The sequence below is a fragment of the Nestor notabilis genome, unplaced genomic scaffold, assembly GCF_000696875.1.
Source record: "Nestor notabilis isolate BGI_N333 unplaced genomic scaffold, ASM69687v1 scaffold32021, whole genome shotgun sequence".
NCBI classification, from domain to species: Eukaryota; Metazoa; Chordata; class Aves; order Psittaciformes; family Psittacidae; genus Nestor; species Nestor notabilis.
This window is the reverse complement of record NW_009914898.1, coordinates 12,440-34,260: the sequence shown is the minus strand read 5'-3', so window position 1 is coordinate 34,260 and position 21,821 is coordinate 12,440. Positions and strand designations below refer to the sequence as shown.

Below are 21,821 nucleotides of genomic sequence, written 5' to 3'. Positions count from 1 at the left end.
CAAGACCTTTGCTTGTTTTCACCTGGAAGTTTTCATTTATTTCATGTTCCTGACATCTACCAATCCTTATTCTGAACTGTTAATAGCTTTGCATCAACCACCATGTAACCACACATTCACCTCCATTTAAATCTTCCTTGAAATATATTTCACCTTATGTTATATAGGCCAGAAATTAATATTTAAAGAAGTCATAGCTAACACCTATTACATTCTGCCTATGCCGCAACAATTTCCCGCTGTATTTAGGGAATTTAGATTAGTCGAGTTTAATTTCTAGTAAGGTACACCATTTTGAAGAGAGAGAACCATTCATTATTTTTAATGTCCAGTACTGCCTAGAACCTGGGGTGATCAAGATCCACTGTCCTAAGTACTGCATTAACCTAAGCGAAGACTGTCAGCTCTTTGAAGTGAAGGTATAAATATGCAAATAATCATTTTCAGTTTGTCAGCTTCTACAAGCGGTACAAAGTGACATTTTAAGAGGAGAGTTCAACATCCGCCTATAGCACATGCCCTTGTCCCTCTCTGCTGCAAGAGCTTTGCCCCCACTTTCTGGCAATGATAACCTCAAAGTTAAGCACCACCTAAGCTTTTGCAAATTTAGTCTCACTTCAGACACAACACCCATTGCCCCTTGTGCTGTTTGAGGTCATCCTTTCCTAATTTAGCCTGTTCAGTTATCTACCACCAAACAGCTTGTGTCCTTTAGTCCCCATATGCCTATAAGCTTGAACTGCTCCGCTTTCTTTCAATTTCCACACTAATTTTACACACAGCTAATTTATTTGCTCTTCTGCTAACTCTGTCCTTTTCTGTTCCCGGAATTTATTTACTCACCTGATACTCTTATTCAGAGCATGCAAGATTTTGTTTAGCTAGAATAAACAGAACAGCCTCTTCTTTCCTCAGGTCCTGACTTTTGCAGAGCATCCTAGTTGTACTTTCTATGCCTGCCTGACTGGAACTTCCTTCTTTTGTCTGTGAGTAGCCAGGATCCATGTGTGACATTCCCCAGAAGATGGCCTCAATGACAAGACCAACACTGTTAGTACTTCCTTGACACTGGCTGAAGACTCCTGTCTGGTGCGTAATAGTGCTCACATCTTTTGGAACAATAACACTATTGTTCCAAAATAGTGTTATTGGAAGCAGCTCAGCCTGCAAACTATCGGTGTTCTCCTCCTCTGTTGTCTGCAACTGAAAATTGAGCTTAAAAAACCACAACATCTTATGAAAGCTATTGAGTTTACACTACTGATTTCCCTCATTGCAATTACTCTTTATTCAAGATAACCTACCTGATACCTCATATTCCTATATCCTTTTTATTGTTAAGGCGTCAAACATTACATTTTTGATTTACTGAAGATTCAATAGCAGCATTTTAATGAAACTGGACAGTCAAGAACCCTATTAATATCCTCCTTTGCTTTTTTTTTCTTCTCCTTTTCAGCAAGATCTGCTGCCACCTCTTGAGCCAAGTCCCTGCTATTCCCATAACTCTTTTAGATCCCATACGCTCCAGTGTTGTATTTTCCTATATAAAGGTCACACAAAATATTTATCCAAGCTCACAGAGTTTTGACCCACTGCATTTCCTCTGTGCCAAAAATGATTTAAAACAACATATACATGAGGTTAGTCATTCCAGTTCTAACTTCAGAAAAATTTCCTCTCCACTAATTCTTTCCTTCAGCATTTATTACTAAGTCAGGCCCCACAAAGGGCTAAGACTAACAAGCCTGCTGTAGGTCAGATCACTTTCTCACTGTCCTCAAAGGCATCATCAAATTTCGTAAGATCTTACTGTTTTGCACTCAGGAGTATACTAATCTCTATCTCAATATAAAGCTAAACACTTGTTGCCAGCCTGAAACTTCATATAGCAGTTCTTTCGACATGGAAGGACACAGATAAGTGCATCTTGTCTTATCAAACAATATCCATCAGGAAAACTTTGTGACAGAAATCCAACAATTCTGCACCCTTGCATTTTACTATGAGTGGCTTAAAATTACGAAACTCACACTCACAAGCAAAAAGAACCTTTAAGAGGTCTATTTCTGCCCATAATTTTAAACATACCAACAGTAACTGTTCTTTTAATTGCAACTATCATGTTCCTTCTCAAATACTGGAAGAAGGAGCTTAACTGAGACAGTAGAGAAGGAAAAACATTCGTTATGATTTGAATTTCAAGTGTCCAACTTCTCTCATTATTACTGCCTAATCATTTTATCTCTAGAAGGAAACCCCAACTTGTTGAAAAGCAAAAATCACAAGTACTAAACCAGAAGCATAACTCAAAGACAGTGCAATACAGTATGGAGCAAAATCGGATCTATAAATCAATGTCTTGATTTGAGAAACAGTTTCTGTAAAGTAACACAGAAAGACTTCACTAGGAGGGAAAATCTGTTCAGGGCAAAACTATTTTTCCTTCAATACATGCCTAGCTGATTCCCAGACTGACCACAGACCTGAGTTACTCTTTGCTCACAGACATAAAACCGAATTATATTGGCAATTAAAATAAAAAACACACGCACAGACAGGCACAAACTTCTCACTGTGCTGAATTTTTCTGTTTAAGTACACAGAACTTAGGTACAAGATGGCTTCAAATCCTTTTGAGAACTAGACCTTGCAACACAACCAGAGTGTGGCAAAGCCTGTCCTTAGGCAGTCAGTCATCGAGGTGAGATAATCAGGGAGGGCCATCCTAGAAGACAAGTGCAGGCTCCCTCAGTAGTCAGTTCCAAGAAGAAAGCTCAGTACTCAAAGAACATAAATGTTCTGGTAATTAATCAAATATTCTTGCATTAGCCCATAACACAGTGTGGTAGCTATGCTCCCCGCTTCTTTTCAATCGAGCAGTAATGGGTCCTGCAGTACCCCTATGACAGTTCAGCATTAGAGCTGCAGTAAAGGAGGCCCTTCCAATTCCTGGATGAAGGAGGTAGCCAGCAGGGATACCCATTGAAGGCAGAGAGAGAAATCAGCTGGGTCTGGAGTTTCAGTGTGATTCACATTTATCCTATTGTATTCACTGCTTAAAGCACAAAATGAGAAGCAAAGTTAACTTGTACGGTGCTGGACTTCAGGCCAAGCACTAAATCTAAAGCTGCGTTAATGCTCATTTACAAGGAAGAATATATTACTATGCATGGATTTCAAAAAGTTTAGAAGTCCTAATTTTTCAAAGATCTTTGTGCAGGGGGGAGGACAATTATGCTAGCTCAGTGATAGACAAGGCAATCTTCTAGAGCATTCTGAAGACAAAAAAAATAAGAATTGTATACTGATGTGGTACCCTTTCTCTTACATACCTATTTTCCTTGTACGCCAGTCCCCAACGTTAGCTACTTCAAATATATACACACACAAAGACATACATAAATATACATATATATAGTAGATAAAATATATACTAAAATGTGAGACTAATTCTGTATATATTAGAAAGAAAAAACAAATCTGTTTATCTACCAATTCATTTCTATTTCAATAAATATCCAACAGACAAAGTTAAAAATTAAATTAGTCTGCAGACAGAACTGTAATAACATTTAGAAAAATACAGTTTTCAGGTGACGTTTTCAATCTCCTACAATAAAGCACTGCATAATATAAGATATCCAACAATGCAGCTTTCTCAGCAAAATGCTTCTTCTCAAATAGGGTAAATTGCGAAAACAAGTATCATAACACAAATTCATGATTATACTTGAATTCATCCACAGGTTTGTTGCATGGTCAGATAATTCTACTGAAAATTGACTGAGGATTGAAGGTATTTCCTTTGTTTTCATTTAGAAAAAGAGTAATTTTAAGCAGTAAAGGTTAAAACCCATAATATTTATAGGATAAAATCCAGTGAAAATGAGGAGTACAAAGCTCCATTAATCCCCTTTCCCTCCCCATTCTCAGACAAAGAGACTGCACTTAAGTACAAAAGACTGAACAGAACTGTCCTACTAAGCCATGACATACTCACTATTCACAACATCTTTACATTTCACAAAACATGTACGGACATCAGCACAGGAGTTTACAAGGCCTCCTCATTTTAGCACTACCAGTGCTTTAATGAAACGAGAAGCACATCCAAATTTGGGAGTTCACTTTATTAATTACTTATTCATAGCTGATAATGATCACCAGATCTGTTTCTTCACCGTTTCCATATCATACAGAAGACCTTTTTTCCAGATACAATCTGCACGCCACGATTTTGTGATGTTTCAGCTGCTTGCCTTTAAAGAAAATTAAAGTAGCACTTCATAAATCTGTTCCAGAACCAGTAATTTTGCAATTTCTAATGGCAACACTGCATCTTCACCATCTTTTGCAAATCCCATGCCACAGGGTCCCACATTGGAAATTCACCTTTCAAGCAAATTTCTATGCATTTTCAAAAAAAAAAGTAGTTTTCCAAACTTACATTAACTTTGAAGCTTTGTACTGAGCCATCCAAAAAGTGAACGTTACAGATTATCTCCGATCGGGTTTTCTCTTTCGATAGTTCTGATGTTCGTATGTTATTTATCCTCCCACCTAAGGCCCGTAAACGGGAGTTCATAACTATTGCCGAATAACCTGTAAAACAAAAATTATGTTTAACAGCAGTTCTTATAATTCGCTATGTTACATCTATGGTTTTGCAGAGAAATACACACAATGAAGACCTTACTACACCCAAATTGCCTATAATAACAAATGCTTCTTATAAAAAAGAGTAAGTTGTAAAATCAGTATGCTATATACCAGAACATAAATGCATATATAGAGGCACTTCCATGTTCCAAATGTGAACTTTCTAAAGGGAATCACAGGTAACCTGCGAAATCTATGCTTATGTCAGGCATCTGACACTGCTTTAGTTTAAATCAGTAAAACACCCACCCAAACACCTACTGTAAACCAGGAAGGCAATGTCGAGACAAGTTTTTATCCTCTGTAACTAGTAAATCCCTCACCCACTTACAGATTTCCTACATATTTCTATATTTACCATACGAGTTTCACTAAAATAAAACAATTTTGTTTACTCTTAACTGACAAAACAGCTTGGTGTTAATACAGATCACATTCTGTCAAATAACATTTTGTTTCAGGAAAATATATATACAGAAACACCATGTGCAAAGCCACCAGAATTAACATTAAAACATGTCAATATTTTACAGCCTAGCATACATAAATTCATTAAGCCGGAAATTTAAATCCAGGAAGAACATTCACACACACATGTACATAAAACAACCAACCAAACAAACAAAAAAAAAAACCCACAACATTTTGGGGTGTTTTGTTTTTTTTTTGTTGTTTTGGAAAACATTTTCACGAACGCCAAACAACCAGGTTTTATGGATGTAAAAGAAAACAAAACAAATCCCAAGCAGAAAAAAAAGCTATTCATTGAAATAAGAGATTAATTAAATACAGTCAAGCCTGTAAACATTTCAAGCTTCTCTTCACTGGATCAGTTTACCGATTAACATCAGAGCATATGAAGCCAGTTGGCAAGCGAAGCAGAGGATAGTTTTCCAGGTTAATTACCATACCAATTATCACATTATACCTCACTTATTAGAGGCTAGCTACAGAGAGACTTGCATAATACGAGTGTTTCCTAGACTGCTGGCCAACCTAGGCAGGGCCAACATCAGGACTATTTTGCAATCTCCCCTTATTTGTGTATCTGCCCTATAATGTAGTCTGGCTTTTCTCTAAAGCAGATAAAGACGCTGAACAATTTAGACTAAAATAAATTCTGAAACATATCTACACATAAATCACTACAAAAAGCAAATGTGAAATGCATGAAAAAAACATGTAAAATTGTACAAAGCACCAGGGGCAACAAAGCAGTGCAGTGATCCGTCCTCACGCAACAATGTGCAATTGTTACAATTGCCTTCTAACAGAAAACTCAGAAGTCAGACACTCAAAAGAATTCAGCCAGTACTCCCTCATACTTTTTTTTGACAGCCAACTGACAGTTTGCTATTGTATATTTTCTAAAATGAAAACTGCAAGTTGCCAAGACTGATTTATTTGGCCAGCATCTTTTCCTAGGAGATCAATAGTATTTTCCTATGATTTCCCAAAGGTGTGGGTTTTGTTTGTTTGCTTTGGCTTTTTTTTGTTTTATTCTGTTTTTAAAGGAGAGAAAAAAAAAAAAGAAGAAATGATTCTTTAAGTGAATTCTAAACAATATTTCCATATAAACCACTATATATTCCTCTGGCTTTGAAACTGTTCTTGATATATGGTCTGCAGTTAGACAAGTTTTATTTTTTTATTATTTATTTGTTAATCCAGAAAATGAGCTTTTTTAATCAGGAATGTTTGTTGATAAGTAAAACGTGCAGTCATCTAATGATCAGGAACATACAGAAGGTGAAGACAGATTGCAACTGTATACAAAGCCTTCAATCGCACATTCTCTAATTTTTTAGCATCTAAGTTTTAAACTATTTATTCAGCACTGTGTTCACCTTATACCAAATAGCCAGGTGACTACACAAGTCTGCACAGTCTTTTCGCCCCTTTTCACCCCCTGAAACAGACAAATAGAATACCCCCGAAATTTTTCACTTGCAGAAATAGCTGTCTACCAACTAGTCCACTGACGGGCAAAAGGAGAAAATTATTCTTCATTGTGGGTCAGCCACTAATTGAGAAAATGTTTTTGGTAGCCACATTCAAAGCTTCGTCAATGTCATGGGGCTCAGTCCACATTGCAATGCCTAATGCTCCTGGAGCTTACAGACACTGCTCTTGGGAAAGCACTATTTGACCTCTCTGCTCATATTCCCCAACCTTTCTCACTTGCTGCCCCCAATATTTCCGATCTTATACTTCCACTGTTCCCTTTTTCTATGTATGTTCTACTTCTGTTCCACCTTAGCTGGGTTCCAGCAGAGAGCAACAACCACAAGGCGTCTTCAACATTCAGCTCCTGATCTGCATGGAGAAAGCAAGAAAATCGCACTCAGCCCCTGCACTCCTAGTGCAGTGTGCTGCAGGATAAGCCATGCTTGGAGACCCTGTGGAAATTTTTATAGTTAATCTTAAGCACACACCAGGAGAGCATTATTTTTTCATCTGTTATAATACAGCTAGATCTTGCCACTCACTTTCTCAAGCTTCAAATATAAAAGCCAATAAAATAGTACCAATAACATTTATATATATGTGCACTGTCTACCCACAGAAAAACCAAAACTAACAAAAACCTGACGAAACCAAACAAAACCCAAAACCGTAAAAAGCCCCAAACTCTTATTGCTGTGAAAAAAAAATAAACCTGAATAAACAAGTTGATGATTTCTATTTAACTGACTGTGCACAGCAGCACAAGTAATTACCGGTCCATTTCATGCCAAGGTCCCTCTCGGTAGAAAGCCTAGCATGTCACCTGGATAACCTAGCCCACACTTGAGGTAGACTTGGAAAGCTAGGTTTAATCTTCAGATTATGTTCCCCTATGTTCTTCATAACTTAAAACCCTAAAATGTAGAAATAGATACATAAGTGGAGAAGACATGAAATTCAACCATTGCCCCTGATAAATCATATTATAGTCTCTCAACCTAAGCCCAGATCTCCATTAAATGCTGTCAACTAGACACAAGAGATGACAGGAATTTCACCCTAAAGCTGTCTGCAACAAGGATGAAATTTCATTTTGAAGTTTTTCACAAAATAACAAGAATTATGAATGCTATCAAAGATCATACAGTGTGCATTGTTATTGCTGAACTCTCACATGTCCTCCAGCAAGTCAGACCTGCTGTTTTCTATACTTGTTAACAGTCTGTCTGGCAGCATCCATAGAAACTACTCAAGAACTAATAGTAATACGTACTTGCATGCTGCTGTTCATTATGGAATCAGAGAGGTGCTTAAGTTTTAGACTAAGATTACAGTTGTTTTTTATGCTAGTTCTTCACAGTTACTTTTGTTTTGATACCTTCAGTTTATATGCTGGATGTCCCAATTGAAACAATAACTTGGAAATTCATCACAAGAAATCCAAACACACTAGTGTGACCAACTCACATTGAGTTCACAAATGAAAACTTGAAATTCCTTGATTTTTACAACTTTATGTAAAATCATACCAGTAACAGAGTGGAAGTTCACAGTTTTTGTTTACAGCATGCAAGGAGCCCCAGCTGAGGCTGTCCCTGACAGAGCCAGCTGATCACGGAAACTGTGCCAAGGCCAGGATAAACAGCTGAATGTTTGGTCATCACAGCCATCAGACAACTGGAGCTCAAATGGCCTAGTCAAGCCCCAGGACACTGCCACCAGCTGTGAATCTCGAGCAGAGAAAGCCAGACTCTCTACTTCCCACCTTCATGGCCCTCAACATTACTCCGCAGACAGTAAACTCCTGAAGGAGCTATTTTACAGATGTCACATCACAGGCACCAGCCTAACATGCCATACAGTCAGTAAGTCGGTAAGGAAACAACTTTATGAATCCCTAGTCTAAAGGGCAGGTGAAGGAGAACAGAAGAGGTGAGCAGCTGAGTTATTAGCACCTGCTCTACTACTTTTCTTCCATATATGACCTGCATTTAAAACTGTATTTTAAATAGACCAAGGCTATAGAAATGGCTTATCAACCCCACTGCAATATAAAAAGGGTATATAGAATCACACAAAGCAACCTGCAATGGCAACTGCATTTCGGACAGGCGAAGGATCATTAAGATCTTAGGCAAGACCAGATGCCAGCTCTAAATACCAGCAATCAGCCTGTAGCCATGAACAACCAGGACCAGCCAACACATGCAAATCACAGCTCCAGCTTTGTAGCCTTGGGCAGGAGGCTAGTTCACAAAACAAACCAACAAAAAACTCAGAGACATATTTAAACATTATCAATAAATGAGTAGTTTAATTATTATTCTGCTTTCCCTAAAATAAACATGTCAAATCCAGGAAGTTGAGAGTTATATTTTAATTTAAAAACCAAATCAAGCAAAACCACCCCCAAAACAGTTATTTTCACCCTTGGGTATAGAACAAAGATGTGGAATTCTATGCTATAATCAAACCATGCAACGGGGTTACAGAAGCAACAACTACAACTACAAAAAGAAGTTAATGTTTTCCAAGCACCTTAAACACATTTCTCGACAAGTTTGGTTATGCATGCCTTCTCCTACAATAACGCTGTAGTCAAGCAGAACAAAAATACCTTGTTTTCCTCATCTTTTGTATTGAAGACTGACTTTTAAAAGGACTTTTTCCATGCCAGCATTTAATTTCTTTCCAACTCACCTATGAATAGTTAGTAAAAGAAACCTATGACCTGATTCTCAGAATAGCTATCATTAATGTGTTTGTTACCAAGGAATTAAAACAAGAGCAGGTTTGCTGAGTATGTACTCATGGACCTTCTACATATAATCACACCATGTATAACTGTGAATAGGGGGTTTTTTGTTTGTTGGGTTTTTGTGTTGTTTTTTGTTTGGTTTTGTTGCTTTTGGTTTGGTTTTGTTTAGGTTTTGTTGTTTGTTTTTTACTTCACTATGAATTATTCACTACCACAATTTCATTGGGTAAATGGGGAAATTTCCACTCATGCAAGTGTACTCCTGCTTTTTCTAGACAGGACTACTGCACTCCATGTGTTCTCAGAGTTTTTTTGCAGTCATGACTGAAAATGTACAGTGACATGTCAGGCTCTTGAAGCTTGTAAACATTACAGAATCTGTGGGAATGTCATTTATGAAAGGATAGTGCTTCTAACCCACTTTCATTGCTGTAATGCCCACTTCTGACAACAAATGGAAAAACTAGCACTAAAGACATAGGCAAGTCTTGTTTGTCCTTTCAATAATAGTTACATTTTACGGTTATCTGTTGATTTCTTTCAAATATATGAAATAAAGTAAATGGGAATAAAAAGTAGTATAACAAATTAAAGGTGGTTTTGTATCAACATACAGTCCTAAGACAACCAATCCAAATGCTCTTAAGCATGTATCAGCTTTGCCTCTTTGCTGGTTAAAATGATCTCCCAAATTATTATCAGATAGAACAACCTTAGTAAACCTGTATTTTTTTGTACTAATCTATATCCTGATTATTCTTCCCATGTAGTTAAGAATTATTTAAATACTTCAAAGCCATATCCATCATTAATGCATCTTAATGAGAGTTAAATTATCCAGCCAGATTTTCTGAATAGAAGACTTAAGTTTAGCTCAACGCCTATGAAAACCAACTTCTGTTTTCACCTTCTGCAGAGGAAACACTTTATCTTTTCTACATTCCCAATGAGAAACTAGATGTCACCCATTAATATAAAATTCAATTCTAATATTTTACAGGAAAATCCCATGAGGTATTTAACCACAATGCAATATTTACAAGTTTTCATACAAATTACAAGGCATTACTAAAGCAACAACTAAAGTAAAAGATAAACTTCATTTTGAGCAATGTGTGTAGGTTACCACTGGCTCCTTACCTATACTTATTTCCCCACAAACTTTTCCTGACATATTGATCATAAATTATATATGAAGTAAATTTGAAAGCCAGAAGTGTCACATGATGAACTTTTGCATCACTTCAAAAAAAATATTAATTAAACTGTAAATATAGAACAAGCATGAAAGCCTCAGATGATTAAGCATTACAGCTTATGGTGCCAAAATACCTCCAAATTGAGATACAAAGAACAAAAGACTTCTTGAAGCATCTTTTCAATTAAAAGCAGAATAAAGGTTAATACCCACATTCAAAGTCTGTGTCTCTACATACACACACAATAACCAAAGAAGTAGCTGCAAGGTTTCTAACTGTCACTCTTAAAACAGACTGCAATATCATTATAACAGAAGCTCTTCACCCCCAAATTAAAATATTAAAAATTTAAAGATTCAGTTTTCTTATATTTTCTTCCAGTGTCTTACATCTGTGATATATTCCAGCATAGCAAAATTATTTGTCTGTCACATAAATAATTAATAAGCCTAGCAAACCATTCTGAGAATATGTTATCAAAAATTGCATGGATAATGTTTCAGTCATTCTAGTTACCATCTTAAGTTTTCCAGAAACTTTCTGTTTGAAAATGAGTCCATTAAAAAAAAAAAAAAAAGCCTAGGCATTTTAAAGTTAGACCTAAAAATAGGTATGATAACATATATACTAACATACATTCTCGCACATACTTGCCAGCCCAATATTTACCAGAACTAGTACAGAGTAAAGAAAAAAGTTCTTCCATAGTAAAATATAATGATACCTCTTCTTCATTTGACAGCTCTTTATACTGGAGTTCACCCACAAATAAGCCTTCAGGGTAGACCGTAGATACGATATTATCTCTATTTGCTTATTTAGAAGGTACTTGAAAGCATTTTAACTTCAATGAAAGTATTCACGAAGAAAAAGTTTCGATTTAAAAACAAAACCCAAACCACAAGTAATTTTGAATACTCTTTCCTCTGCTAACCTCCACAAAATTGGAACCTAATTTTTTATTTTAAAAGCCAGGAAGTAAGTAGAAAAACTGGATCATTCCTAAGTCTAGAAATCAAGTACCTGCTGACTGCTCAGTAGTCATTGCCTCTAAGAAGTAAATCCAATATACACAGTTGGATAAATTAAAAAAATCCCCTCACCATTACAGGAGGATAGGTGCTTAATTAGTGCATAAAATTGAATTATTAAGTGCTTTGCAAGTCTTCCCTGAACTTCATTTAACTTTCCATTATAACATATCTCTGGTAAATTTGTATTGTGAAGTGTTTTCAAGAAAAATCCAGCTCTGCTGAACTCTGGATTCCGCATGATCACACATGAATGTCAAAGATGGACTGGAGGAGGTGGGCAAGAGAGGAAATAAACCTGAGCTTTATTTCTAGCACTACACTATATCTTGACTGACATGTCCCTAAGACCCTGCTAAGCCAATAACATACTGAAGGTAATGCAAGCACTGTGAGAAGCTGCAAATAGCTGGTGGAGATAAGCCATGAAGCACAGTAAGTCACCCATTCTTAATTCAGTTCTGCTGTCTGGTACGTATGTATGTACACTCAACACAGCTGGATTGGGATTACCACTTCTGTTGAGAACCATCCAATCTCTTGATGAATGGCATAGAGGGACTTGATGACAGACTCCGTGCTCTCAAAATACTGTACAGAAGTAACAGAAAAAGCTTTGCTCTCTTCAGACAATTAATTATACATTAATATCGGTTAAGTTACAGAAAGCAGAGCTGCACTTATTGTCACAGGGTAAAAACACTCAGTAAATTAATTATCCTTAAAAAAAGTAATATTCATGTCAAATGTTTGGTTTATATGTATGTATTTTATAATATAAACATTTTTTATATATATATATATTCATTCTGAGGAAAGTTTTAGAGACAAAGACTCTATTTCAGTTTTTCTGAGATCTTTCTTCCTCTCACCCTCACCTTCTTTTTCTTTTTTTCCAAAAGGTTTACATTACCTGCATCATACAGATTTTTACCTGCAAATGTGTCTTAAAATGTGTACAGCTTCAGGCATACCACTTTCTGCTCTTAGGACTGAAGAGGACACAGACTGACAAGTAATAAACCAGGACAGGCAGGTTTATAGGTTTATAGAAATTATTTGGCCAAAATAGTCACGTTCTTTACATAGTCATAGTATTTACATGTGGGGGAAACAAAAATTATTGCAGCCTCTCAGCAACATGTTCAGCAGCAAGACTGGTTATCTGAAAATGCAATCTTGAAATCAGATAACCTAAAGTTAATTAAATTCTAGAAGAGCTTATTGGTAGAAAACCAATACTGACCATTGATTTCAGTACTCATGTTCTTAGCATCCTTTAATCCAACTTCTACAGAAAATACTATTGCCACGTTTGCAAAGGACCAAACCAGATTGTATGAATGACCCTTCAAACTTCAACGGTGTCAATCTGGTCATGCCAACTTCACTGATGCTACTTTACACACACAGAATGAAGCCATGTAGCTAAGGCATGGCAGGATCCAATGTGTCATCTTACACAGTGTGAAGCATTACTGCAAGACTTTGGATACTGGGTTAGAAGTAGTTCAGATACCATCTACTGCATGCAGAATGAATGAGAGAAGAAAAACAAATAGAAAAAGCAACTGAAGTAATACAGAGACTGGCTTCCTACACTGTTCAAGTACTATACAATACAGACGAGAACAAGGCATACTCATAATGTTTTCACATTTTCAGTAGTTTTTATTGCTCACGTAAAATATCTTTGTGATGCTTATTTTTAAAAGCACGTTCATAAAACAACACCTTAAACCAGTGCATTCAGGGCAATAACAACTCATTGCTCCATTTCCTGCACTGTGCCAATTGAAGAATTCAGGAACTCTACGGCTTCCTCTATTGCCTGCTTCAGCTTTTTAACAGCACCACAGCACAAAACAAAACAGTCTCTTCAAAAAACGCAGGAGCTATCACTAATCTATTTCCTAAATAGTGTCTTTTGGGTGCTACAAACAACATTGCATGAACTCAAATTAGAAGATACAGATTGAAAGTCAAAGTTCACCTTCGTCTGCTTGAAGATCTTATGTTAACGACACTGAAGAGTGGAAGAACATGAAGAGCTGAGTCAAAGTGGAAGCTGAGCACTGCAGTGCCCAACTACTAAGATTTCCCATAAATAGTTCAGGATAGGCTAAAGTATACAAAGGTATTTTTTTTTTTAAACCTAACTGCATGTTGTAAAATCAAATATGAAGCCGTGTCCACACCTACATTATTTGGATAACCAAATATCATTAGTTTATATATAATAAATAATTTGTGCCTTCAAATTTTTAAAACCAAATAAGTAAGCATTCATACACTTACAAATTTTACATAGGCAAGCTACTAAAATATTCTGAAACCTCAAGTATCAAGTTAATTACCATAACAAAATTGAAATGTAAAGATCTCATAATCTATTAGCAGGCAATAAACTGTATTTCATTAAACTATTGTGTGACATCTGAGAACCATCATGTCCATTTTACTACCAAGTGAAGCTGTGGTAATTAAGCAGAATTTTAATCTGCATTACAGGTTAGGAAGGGATGTACAAAAACAAATAACCAAAGGCTCTCTCTAAGGATCAAAACATATATATATGCAAAATATACTTTTAAACGGAAAATTCCACTGTTTTACTCTATCATAATATGATACTAGTCAAGCAGTCCAGAAACTACCTGTGCTACGTCTATTGATCTTAAAAAGACAGAAAAAAGTAAAACAGGGATTACCCACAGAAATGTCACACTATCCGCTAGGCTTGCGGGTCAATACTAATCTCTACCTCCTCTAGTGTAAAATAAAAACTAATTAGAAATTTCACTTTCGAGAAGTCACAGTGACAAAACTTTGCCAACAATGTCAGAGAAGCATCAACTCCCCATACCATGTTCCCTATGGGAGACATGCTGTTTTCTGATAGAGGACAACAGTTCAAAGTTACTATTTGTGAGTTAAGACTGTTGTCTACCTTGAAAATGTTTCGTTTGCTAATGCAGCATGATGTCCTATAAATAAAAAAAGTCAGTTTGCATAAGAGGTAATAATACCTCTAATGATTTGACTTCTAAAGGTGTGTTTAAAAAAAAAAAAAAAAAAAGACAAAACTGCGTATTTGCCTATCATTACTGTTAAAGATTTCTAATATTGCTCACACACTATCTAGAACAGCTTTCATTGCTTTCACAAGCCTCAGAAGCAGGCAAGCAACAGGCAAGACTGACGACACAGTTTTTCTGCTGCATATGGTACTCAGCTGACAAACTCAAACAGGTTGATAGCAATTTTCAATTATATGCTAGATTTTCATTAGAATATTTGATCCCATACCAGACAAACCCAAATTAAAGTCTTGCACTGTTGCCCAGTGTTTTCCATTCATGGTCACTACTCAATCTGCTCCTCAACACCACACAGGACTGTGCACCACTCAAACTTGGGAAGAAAAAGTTTCATCGCTGGCAGCAAAAAAAACCCAGTCCCTATGTTTTGCAAGAAAACATTCTCGTTAGAGAAACATCCAGATCTCAAAAGAAAGCCTATCTAATGAACAAAAAACCCCACTCTTTAGAATTACTATGAATTATCTCCCTGCACCCAGGCTTTTCTTTCAGACCTTAAAGCTTCAAACTTCATGGAACTGTGTTCTATACATTTATGCTTCATCTATTTTATAATCCATGGTCTGCCACACACTTTTAAAATACATTCTCTCACGCATGACAGAGAACTTCTGCCATAAAGCTTACAACCACAAAAGGTCCTTGAAGGGATCTGGAAGAAAGCACAGTGCAGTTAACCACAGAAAAAAAAATAAGATGGTAGAATAACCTGACCACAGTATATCTTCCTTTTAAAAAAGAAATAAATTAAAAGTTGTTATGTTATGGAGGGAACTCAAAACTGACAACCTAACTTCAAGCTATAAGGACAGAAAAAAAAATTTCTTTTGGACACTCTGGTTGTATTCAATTTATCCTCCAGGACTGTTCAAAATGACTCAGGTTCATTTTGGATCAAAAAGATCCAAAAGTGTCACAAAGCTAGTTTGTTTGAAGGAATTACACCAAGGCCTGCCTCTCAAACTACAGGAAAGAACTTGAAAATGTGTTGCAGAAGTCTCGGAACTCAGAGCCAGAACCTAAACAACAGGATAAAATTAAAACACCTCCTGCTAATTTTGATCATAATTGTTACATATTCAGTTAAGCAAACCCAAAGATGCTCATGTATGAATTTTATTTGCCATGCGAGGGAACTAGAGGAGAAGAACCTCTCCACAAAGTTTACAACCATGATGTTTCCCAAGCCTTCAAGAAGAAAAAGCAAATGGGACACTGTGAAAAGCCAGCATACAAACATCTGCACTTTGTAAACAACTGTCATGGAAGTTTTCTCCCATTCTTTCCTCTCTATCTTCACCTCATCTTCCTCCCCATTTATGACTAGCTGACAGATTCATATTTTAAGCTTACCAAAGCACACCTCTTTCTTCCCCTTTCAGCTTTTTGCAAAGACTTCAAAACATCTAGGACCAAATCAATGTGTTACCTTCTAAACTGTTTGCCAGGATCTGCGGTAGCACTGAGTGCATATAGCTTTTGCACAGTCCTCCTCCTGCACCAAGAGAACAGGTAAATGCAAAAAGAGCAACATCAACACCCAAAATAGCTAGCCATGTTTCCAATTTCTGCACATGCTCGGGTGTCCTCACTTTAAAAGAGGAAAGCACTTCCTACACAGTGAAGAAAAAAAGAGTAAACATATGACAGACATGTCCTAGCTTGCAAACAATCTGTGCTGTTTTTCAATCAGCGTTTAAACACTGTATGCTTTAGACCAGCGAAATCTAAACATTTACATCTTTACATCCCTGTTAGGCAATTTTTTCATTACACTACAAGATCAACATGCACCTAGCGACCACACCACAAGGAAGTCACTCTGAAAAGCATCTATCTAAAATAGATGCTCCTGTGTCTTTCCCCCCACTGCAAACACAGCAGCAAATCTTTTGGTCAGTTCCTTCCTTTCAACAAATTAATTCACTTAAACCTCCCAAATAGTCAAAAAGCAGTGGCTTGGGCAGTATGCAATGTGGCTTGAGTGTCAAGCTTAGATACAGGATGGGTAGCTGGACAGTTGGGTTCCCGGCAGCATGGAACACCTCCCTGCACCAGGGCAGGCAGAGCACCCTTCCACCATCACAAGGTGGCTGAGAATATTGGGTTTAGGTAAACACCTGCTAAGCCTTCTCTTATTGCTAAGCAATAACACTCCTTTTTCTCAGTTGTGTGAGCTTTTTATTCATAGTGCTGGCAAAGAGATAAGTTTGCCTATTCCAGTTGCTACAAACAATATGAAGAGGCTCAGGTGATGTTCTGACAGCTGGTTTCCAACCCCAAATCAAAAGGAACATACTGGGATGCTGGAAATCGGAGGCCAGTTAAGGGGATACCCATTGGGAGGCCAAAGGAAGGCAGCCTGCATTCACAGCAAGCAGGAGCCATGCAAGCCATGACTGGAGTTTGGGGGTGTAAAATGGAGCGGGACAGAGTGCAATTTTGGAAAGATGACTTGGTAAAGAGCTGCTTGCTCTTGAGTGAAGTACTCCTCTGGGTTTGTGGTTTTGCTTTTACATTTTATTGGTGTTTTGTTGGGTTCGTTGCTTTTTTTCTTCAACTATCCTACTGACATATAATGCCTTCACAAGTAACTCGAGCCCACTTACATGGATTTTGTTCATTTTTAAGACAGTTATCCAACAAACGAGCATTTTAACAAAGCTTCCTGTTGCTGTCTGAAGTAACACAAGTCTCTTGAACCTTGTATTTACAAGCTTGTTAAAGTTCCCATGCACTGCCAGGTTCATGTAATTTACAGAATAAAACAACCTAATGTTTGAGAATGCACATCTATTACCCAATATAAATCAACTGCTGCTATTTTTTAGAGTTTTAAACTTGGAGGCTAGTTTGATTTTAAAATTTCTAATCACTTAATACATGAGACAACGCAGGCATTTTTTTAAACACACAGAGCCAAATTTTGCCAAGTAGATCTGACATTCCCCACTCCTTCCTATGTCAGCTTTTGTATTCCTGGCTGGCAGGTAGAATATTTATCTGCTTCCCACAAAGCAATCTCAGCATGCTGTGGCAGCCAATTACAGAGGAATGCAGGCACTAGGCCAGCGTTGCTGGTTTATACTGAAACAGGAGCAAAAAAAAGGAGAGCTTTGCTTACAGTGCTGAGATCTGGTATCTCTCTCCTGCTTTCCCCACCATTAAGTACTTTTGCATGGCAGTGATAATGAGTAATGCCTCCCAATAGGGAAATTCTTCAAAACTTAACATGGAAAGGCTGAGAAAGGCAAAGAGGGAGTTGACTGCAGCACCTTATCAGGTTAGAGCTATCATCATAGCCAGACTGAGGAAGAGAAATCTGCAATCCCTAACACTTTCTTTTCTTGTAATTTCTTTACAACCAAGCAATACACCAGAACTATATTTTAAAGGAAAAGCATCAAAACAAGGGCTACTTGAAAACATAATACTGCATTTCTGGTTTTGCTTCAGACTAGTCAATTAACCAAAAGCACGTGATACGAAAATCAGCGACAAAACAGCCCATTTCCCTGGAAAGAACTGATTGTCATGACAGCTTTAAAGGAGAAATTAATTTGAAATCAATTCTACAAACAATGTTGCCAAGCTTATTTTGCCTAAGTAACTGAATAAAGTAGATTAACAAGTTCATTTTGAAAGCTATTAGCTAAACCTTTGTATAGTTTATGATGTGATCAGCTGCAGAGCTGATCAGCTACCCCTATTACAGATTGTCTACCCTAAATAACACCTGTATAAAAATATTCATCTTAGTTTACTTAAGCTTACTTACCTTCCTAGTGCAAAATGTACCTTGTCATGACCAGGTAAGAGGTCTGCTTGCCCACAAGAGCTTTGTGAATGTGACATCAATATTTACACACACTGAATGCATTCAACCCTCATCTGAACTTTGGAATCAAAGTACAAATTCTGGCCTGTTCTACATACTCTTTCCTACTGTTAATAAGACCTAGAATTTCACCCAAGCAAGTTAGTCCCTTGCAAAAATGGGGTGGGGATTCAAGTGCAGCAACGAACTGCCAAATCTAGCAGAAACAGCACCATAACTGATAAGCAAGGTATCTAACCTTCAACCATTCAGTAGCATATAGTCCCCCTTTTGAAGCAATGACAAGAACAGGAATCCTTTCACAGTAAAGGCAGTTTGCAAGACCAGACAAAGTAAGTGGTAGAACAGTTTTGTGGGGACTGAATGAAATGACAAGCTGGCTGCCTACCTTGAGCCAGCAAACACAAAGCAGCCAAAGAGAACCACAGTAGCATGCCTGAAAGGGAAGTCTAAGAAAACTTCATAGCAGAGCTCTGGCTGGGAAACAGTTCAAAACCTTGAGATAAAAAAATCAAAAGGTAACACCTCCTGGTTTAATTCTTATTGCATTCATTAAAAAAAGAGCTCCCCTTTCCATAAATATCAAAAGCATTATATCAGATGATGTTCAAATGAAAAACTAAATCAGAACTGATAAGGCTAATTGAGTCAATGATCAGTGCAGGCTCTGAAGAGTATAGGGGGTTTTCAAGTAGAATAAGCAGAAGACCAGACATGAAAACAATTACTGGACGGATAAAAGCATAATGAGATGAGTTGGAACAAAGCACACAGTAATAAGAGCATGACAGCATTGCAGAGAGTGAAGGAAGAAGAAATTAGATAAAATAATGGGAGTTATCTGACATTTTTAAAATACTAAGTTAGTTCCTAAGGAACTAGATCAGAGACAGGAAAAAGAAAAAAAAAAAAAACCAAAAAACCAAACATTTAGGATGGGTGATGTCATTTGTACAAATTCCTACTACCATTATTAGGGGAAATAAAAAACGTTGGAGGGTTAGACCATCAATTACTATGACACACAAGATGGAGGGTTAGGGTGGGGGTTTTTTTGTTGGGATTTTGGGGTTAGTTTGTTTAAGGTTTTTTTTAAAAGCCCTTTGAAGTTCTGGCATCTTTTGTGAGTTTCCCTTCATAAATATTAGATAGTATGATTTCATGCTGAGCCTGAAAGGTTTCCTTGACAGCGCTGCATTTTAGTCCTAGTCAAACAATGTTATCTGCACAATTGAGTAAGAAGCCATCTCATTCAACTATTTGGCATTCTTTTACTGATGAATTTGTCACTTTTTTCTCCAGGATTACTCAAATATGTAATCTACAGACAGCTGACTAACAGTGACCATATACACACATTACCTTCGCTGCCAGACATGCAATAGTACACTTACAGATCTTAACTTTGTTTTCTAGATAGATAAAGGTTTGACCTGCTAAAGTTTAAAGCATTCACTTCTAACGTTTCCAGACCAACTCCTCACCTTCACCCTATTATCACCTCCAGAAAGAGAAGGAAATTAAAACCTCAGAACAAAGATGACAACTCTATCCAGCAGCATTATTACAATCATCATCATAGAATGTACTAATTACTTTTTTCCACTGCAAGCTTCCAACCATAGTTCAGTAAATTATCATCTTCCTTTCTCCAAGAACTTTATGACCAATGACCAATATTGAACTATCAAGGAAAAAATGGCAATATTGTCAAAGATGTACAAAATTCAACTAGTACACTGTAGTGTACTAAGCTTGTAAGAAAGAAATGTGTAGCTACATGTAGACTATGTACATTCTTACTTGAGTACATTGACCCAGAAGAATCATACTGTAATTTGCTCTATAAGAAAAACAATATTAATTTAACTGTTTGGATTAATTAATCAAACATTTGGAAGGCAAAGAGAGCAGGACAGCAAAACAGCTGTAGTACAGTTAAGTCCTTATGAGGCTGTAGCACCTTTTCCTGAATTCATGAGTCCAGCTACTGCTGAGTAAGTTTATTTCAGTTCCCTCTTCGTCAATTCTACTGCTACCAAACCTAAAAAATTTTGTATCAAAATACAGCTCTCATTACAAATGCAGTAAAGAAAGGATTAAACACATTTACGAGCAAAGGAGTCATGTATCTTTTTGGAATAACACTGAAAGCCAAAATAAAGGAAAATAAAGAGAAAAAAAGATAAAAGTTAATTTGGGTTTATTACAGACAACTAACACTTCACCTGAAGCATTACTTAAGATTCAAATGAACAACCAAACAAAAACTCCACACAACAAAAATATGCTTCTTTTACTGGGTAAAACATGCCTTTTTAAAAACTGTAAAATGCAGGTTTCAGATGGCCACTTTCCTCTGGTTTCCAGCCATGCTAACCTCTAAAACAGGACCACAAACTAGGCTCTAAAGCTGGGCCCCCTCCACCTTCCCCAAAGGGAAGCCCCAAAGGCTCCAGGGTCCCAAACTCCAGCACACCCCTGCCCACGCTGCAGCAGCACCAGTCCCATGTTGTCAAACTGCACCACACGGCTGCCACTAAAACCCCACCCGGAGGTTCAAGCAACTCATTAACCATGTGGCCATAATTCCCTGCCAGGGCAGGAGAAGCAGGTTCACAAACAATGCCAAGAGACAGCATTTCCAGAGCACCTGCGAGGTGTGCTAATGCAAGAGGTTCACAGCGAAGAACCAGCCCCAAGTGAATCCTGTGGTTTGCCTGCTTGGAGAAAAAGGACTTATTGTCAGTAGTGGTTATTTAAAACCACCATCTTTATTTTAGGGATAGTCCATTTGAGGATAACAGTACTATCTGTTTGAACATGGTCTCTGACAGCTGTAATTACACTAAGGAGTCAGGGAAGTGTAAGAAACATCTACATCAAACATCCCTTCTTGCAGGTAAGCACAATGGAAACACCTTGCTCCCCACTTCAAAAACAGGTCCTAACAAGGTTATGTGCCAGGGGAAAAAAGAGGTACAGTTGATCTAAGTGCAAAAAAAAAAAAAAAAATAAATAAAAATATAAAGATAAAAAAAGATAGCAAACAATAAATCAAACCAAGCAAACAAACAAAATCAACACCAACCACAAAAGAGGTGAAAAACACAGAAAGTTTTCACTTAAGAGTAATGCTAACCTTGTAATTCTTTTTCCCTGCTGAAAATGCTTTTACTAGTATTTTTTAGTAGAGGGAAGAAGAAAAAAAAAAATGATCCTGAGAGCAAGAGCCAAATTCAGAGGTAAGGGGGAAGGAGTCATTATAAAAGAGGCTCCCGCACA

The 21,821-nt window shown here is 37.1% G+C and overlaps 1 protein-coding gene across 1 annotated transcript in view; it reads right to left on the bottom strand.

Annotated features, from left to right (window-relative positions):
• The window catches only part of LOC104412983 (tyrosine-protein phosphatase non-receptor type 3-like), a gene marked incomplete at its 3' end in the record, with an annotated part of 40,697 nt that extends 36,109 nt beyond the window's left edge, over nt 1–4,588 (bottom strand). Inside the window, exon 1 of the mRNA XM_010023854.1 lies at nt 4,451–4,588. Within this exon, the coding sequence (XP_010022156.1) occupies nt 4,451–4,588 (138 nt within the window). The remainder of the gene's footprint in view (nt 1–4,450) is intronic.
• Nucleotides 4,589–21,821: the final 17,233 nt, after the last annotated feature.